The sequence below is a fragment of the Camelina sativa genome, chromosome 4 (genome assembly GCF_000633955.1).
Source record: "Camelina sativa cultivar DH55 chromosome 4, Cs, whole genome shotgun sequence".
NCBI classification, from domain to species: Eukaryota; Viridiplantae; Streptophyta; class Magnoliopsida; order Brassicales; family Brassicaceae; genus Camelina; species Camelina sativa.
The window spans coordinates 23,209,089-23,213,495 of NC_025688.1; the positions used below are offsets into that span (position 1 = coordinate 23,209,089).

Genomic DNA, 4,407 nt, shown 5'->3' on the forward strand with positions numbered 1-4,407 from the left:
TTTTTTTTTTTTTTTTTTTTTTTGTCAAAGCTTTGCTATTGATAAAGATTATGATACATTGTTCCAAGATATTATGAACTTTGAGTTTGCTACTCTAGCACCTTTAGCTAGATTGTCAGCTTCAACATTTAGTCTACGAGGAATCGTTACAAAAGATATTCCTTCATAAGATAGAGCTATGTTCTTGATGTCTTGTAACTGTGTAGCAATAAGAGAGTGCTCCGTCTTATGTTTTTGTTGCTGTTCAGTAAGGGATCGGTCTATCTTTTTGTAGAGAGCTTCCGCATCACCACAAAACTTAACTCTGTTATAACCCAGTCTCGTCACATGAAGAACTGCTAGTCTTAAGGCCTCAGCTTCCACTTCAATTGATGAATTGAAGGGATCAATGGAAGCCATTCCGCGCAGGATAAACTGTGCATCTTTATTATATAATATCCATCCAATACCTGCATTGTCGCTTGATGAGATCCACGAACCATCCACGAAACAACAGTAATTGCTGTTTTGCTGAGAGATGGAACTGATGGGGCTCACATATGTCAGGGAGTTGTGATTCTTCTGGTCGGCTGTTTGAGAATCTAGCAGTACCTCGTTGTGAAAAGGTAAGCTTTGTTTCCATTGCTGCAAATCAGAGAGAGCCTTGCTTATAGTATCTGGGATGGACCACTTTTTACTCTTAAACAAAATATCATTTCTCATCTTCGAGATACGCCAACCAAGGAAAGGGAATAAACTTACATCCTTTCGATGATTGTTATTGAGGCTCAATAATTGATCTACGTTTTGATTTACAGAGTTTGAAGAGAACCGAAAACCTGTGCTGTGTGGAATTGGGGCAAGATTCCAGATCTCCTTGCTTATTCTGCAAGGAAACAGGAGATGGTTGACATTTTCTTTATCCTCTTCGCATCTCTGGCAAGTATCATCAGTTAAAATCCTCTTCCTCTTCAGGTTTGCTGCAGTTGGTAAAGCATTATGAAGACATCGCCACCAAAAATGCTTAATTTTCGGAGGCAGTTTTTGGGACCACAACCTTTCAAATAATGGAGTACAAGACGAAGCATGATTATTGGCAGATATGGTATGAGAAATCTTACGCTGCAGGTTATAGCCAGATTTCACTGAATATTGCCCGTCTTTAGTATGGATCCAAGTAATAACATCATTTGCTCCTGTAGTTGAGGGCCTGATCTTTTTAATATATGGAATGTCTACAGGATCAATGACGTTATTTAAGAAGCTGTCAATCCAACTACCCTGGGATAGTAGATCACTAACTTTTAATTGAGGATACAGATGAACTCCGATGCCTTTAGCTGGTCTAGGAGGGTCCAAAGGATCATGCCAGACATTAATTTGTTTGCCATTGCCTACTATATATTTAACCCCCTGAGAGATGAGTTTAGTATGCTTTTCCAGGCGTAGCTTGAGTTCAACTTAGGAGTGGAATTTAAGAGGCTTGTCTTTGGAAAATATTTCGCTTTGTAAACTCGAGCCATAAGTGATGATGGTTGTTGGAGGATCCTCCAACTTTGCTTGGCTAGCAATGCCAGATTGAAATCTTTTAAGTCTCTAATTGCTAGTCCCCCAATCTTTTTTGGATCAGTAATTTTGCTCCAAGCTACCCAGGGAATCTTATGCCGATCCCTTGACGTCGACCACCAAAACTGTCTCATTGCTCGAGTGATTTGTGTAGTGATTTTTGAGGGTAGAAGGAAGCAGGACATACTGTATGCAGGGATTGCAGTAATAACTGATTTGAGGAGTACCTCCTTGCCTGCAGGGGAGAGGAGCTTAGTATACCAGTTGTCCATCTTTTGATCTACTCTCTGGGCCAGGTAAGAGAAAGCATTGGCTTTGTTTCTACCAATAAATTCAGGCAAACCGAGATACTTAGTAAAACCTTTGGTTTTTTGAATTTTCAATACTCTGCTAATTTCTTCCTTCCTTGCTGGATCTAAGCCTTTACCAAACGTAATAGCAGACTTTTGAAAGTTGACGCTCTGACCCGATGTTCTCTCATATTGCTGCAGAATATGGAAAATTGTTGTGCATTCCTCTACTGTGGCTTTGCAGAAAAGCAACGAATCATCTCTAAAAGGCTTAAATATCTTAACCTAATACCTAATTCAAATATGATTCTCCTTTTATTTTTATTTTATTTTATATTTAAATTATTTGACAATTAATTTACTTAATAAAATTTGTGATTTTTTTGCAGTATGATGTGATTCATATTTTTCTAAACAGAGATATATTATTCAATCGATGAATAAATAAATATGTATACAAAATGCCACATCACTTAGAAAGATAAGACGATTGTTAAGAATCATAATATAAAAGAAAGTAAAATGATCCTGAATATGAATAAACTGATAGTTTGATTTATCAGACATTGTAATTTATAAATTTTATTTGATTTACTCTGGCTCTTTATTTTAAAAAACTTAAAGTTGTAAAAAAATAAAATATAATTAACTCTATGATTACAAGGATAAACTATTAATTATTAGAATAATAAACATACCTAATTAAATTAATATTGTGTAAAAAACAAATTCTCTCCTGGTATGCTAGAGGTTAAATCATAAAATTAACAATCAAAAATTCAATTATACAAGTACTAAGCAAAAAAAAAAATTAACAAACAAATATAACTTAAAATTTAAATTTTTTAGTTACAAATAATTTGTCTCATACTATATCACTGGTTAAAATCTAATTACATCTTCATAATATATGTTTTAAATTTTTGATTTCCACACATTAGACAGACCAACTTAAGAAGGAGTGACGCTTAATTTCCAAAAAAATAAAATAAACTGAAGGAATGAAGTAAACTGAAACTCTTAAAAGTAAAAAAAATGAAACTCGACGCAACAACTCTATTCACATTAATGCTTTTATGAAAAAAAAGAAGAAGCAGACATTAGATATCGCTGCCAAACGCTGTCTTTTGCTTCTCTGATCAACCTCCCACTGCAACCTCGCTTGTCATAATCTCGGCCTTCACTTGGACGTTGTTGGTGTTCGGTTTCTTCACTTCTGGTTCTGCAGCCACAGCAGTAGCCTTCTCTTCATCTCCTCTCTTCTCTGCTTCTTCTTTCTTCCCTTCCTTTTTCTTTTCTTTGGCCTTCACTGACTTCTCTTGAGTTACAAGCTTCGGCTGAGATTTTGTTATGGGTTTCTTCAGTGTAGATGATGATGATGAGTCTTTTGGTTTTGTCACACGAGGAGCAGCTACAACTCCAGTTGCATCGCTGCTACTCTTCCTGCGTCCTAGCTTAGGAGATTTAGGACGAGTTGTTGGTATCTGCAACAATTCATGGCCAACACATCCATATAAGAAAAACAGTTACAGGACAAGTTTGATCACACATAGGAAAGAGCAAAGAAGCAAACCTTCTTCAATTCAACCTTAGGTGGAGGTTCTTTGTAGAAACTAGGCATAGGACCAGCCTTGAATGTCAAACTCTTCCTCAACCTTTTGATCTCTTCTTCCTGACTCTCCTACACAAACACAATCCATTTGACCAAAAAAAAAAATGAAAATGTCAGTAAAAAAACAAACAGTTTCTTCTATTATACAAGAGTCCTCAAAAGTTCACCTGTGATTTCGCCTGCAAATTAGTCTTCTCAACTTCTTTTGCTTGGATCTTCTCTTCTAGTTTCATATAAAACTGAAAGGTAAACCAGAAAAAGTCAGGACAGAACTAAAAAAACCTGAAAATGAAAAAGTTGTAAGCAAAGAGAATGAGCATAAGAAGTAACCTCCTTCCGTTTCTCAGCCCGTTCCTCCAACCTGAACGAGAATCCAGATGCCGACCCAACGCTGCTTCTCCGCCCACGAGGTGTAGAAGTTCTGTTAAGACATCCAAACATCATATATAGAGATACATATGTCATTAATGAACAAGGGAACAACACGAAGAAAGTGCATACGAAGTGGTAGTTGAACGGGTGTCATCATCATCCTTGCTTGTCATTTCAGCTTTCGGAGATTTGGATACTTTCTCAGCAACCCTGTAAAATTAATAGATGCATACAACATTTACATATGTTTTACTTACTTCCTTCAAATGTACTGCCACATTCCTACATTTTGAAACTAATTGAAACATGTATGATAAAACAAGATAAAGAACAAACTTACACATCAGTGGTTGTTCTGGCCTCCTCATTGTCCTTGCCTGCTGTTTCAACATTAATGGATTTAGAACCTTCATCTTCTAATCTGCAGCGGGAGAACAGTTTAGTTGCCTATTCAGATCATCACTTTCAGACAGTAGCTTAGTTGGCTTATATCATTCCACAATTACGTATTTTATATAAGCACTTACTTGGAAGTAGGGCTTTGAGCTGCAACCTTAGAGATGGATTTCACAGGCTGACACAGCACAG

General features: G+C 36.5%; 1 protein-coding gene across 1 annotated transcript; it reads right to left on the reverse strand.

The window, feature by feature from the left end:
- LOC104782000 (protein WVD2-like 4) lies at nucleotides 2,677–4,400 on the reverse strand. The gene is made up of 7 exons (XM_010506809.2): nucleotides 4,347–4,400; nucleotides 4,160–4,240; nucleotides 3,949–4,029; nucleotides 3,778–3,868; nucleotides 3,615–3,686; nucleotides 3,409–3,516; nucleotides 2,677–3,319 (listed from the first exon to the last, which is right to left on the reverse strand). The coding sequence occupies exons 3-7, from the start codon at nucleotides 3,990–3,992 to the stop codon at nucleotides 2,975–2,977; spliced, it is 660 nt and encodes a 219-aa protein (XP_010505111.1). The 5' UTR covers nucleotides 3,993–4,029; nucleotides 4,160–4,240; nucleotides 4,347–4,400; the 3' UTR covers nucleotides 2,677–2,974.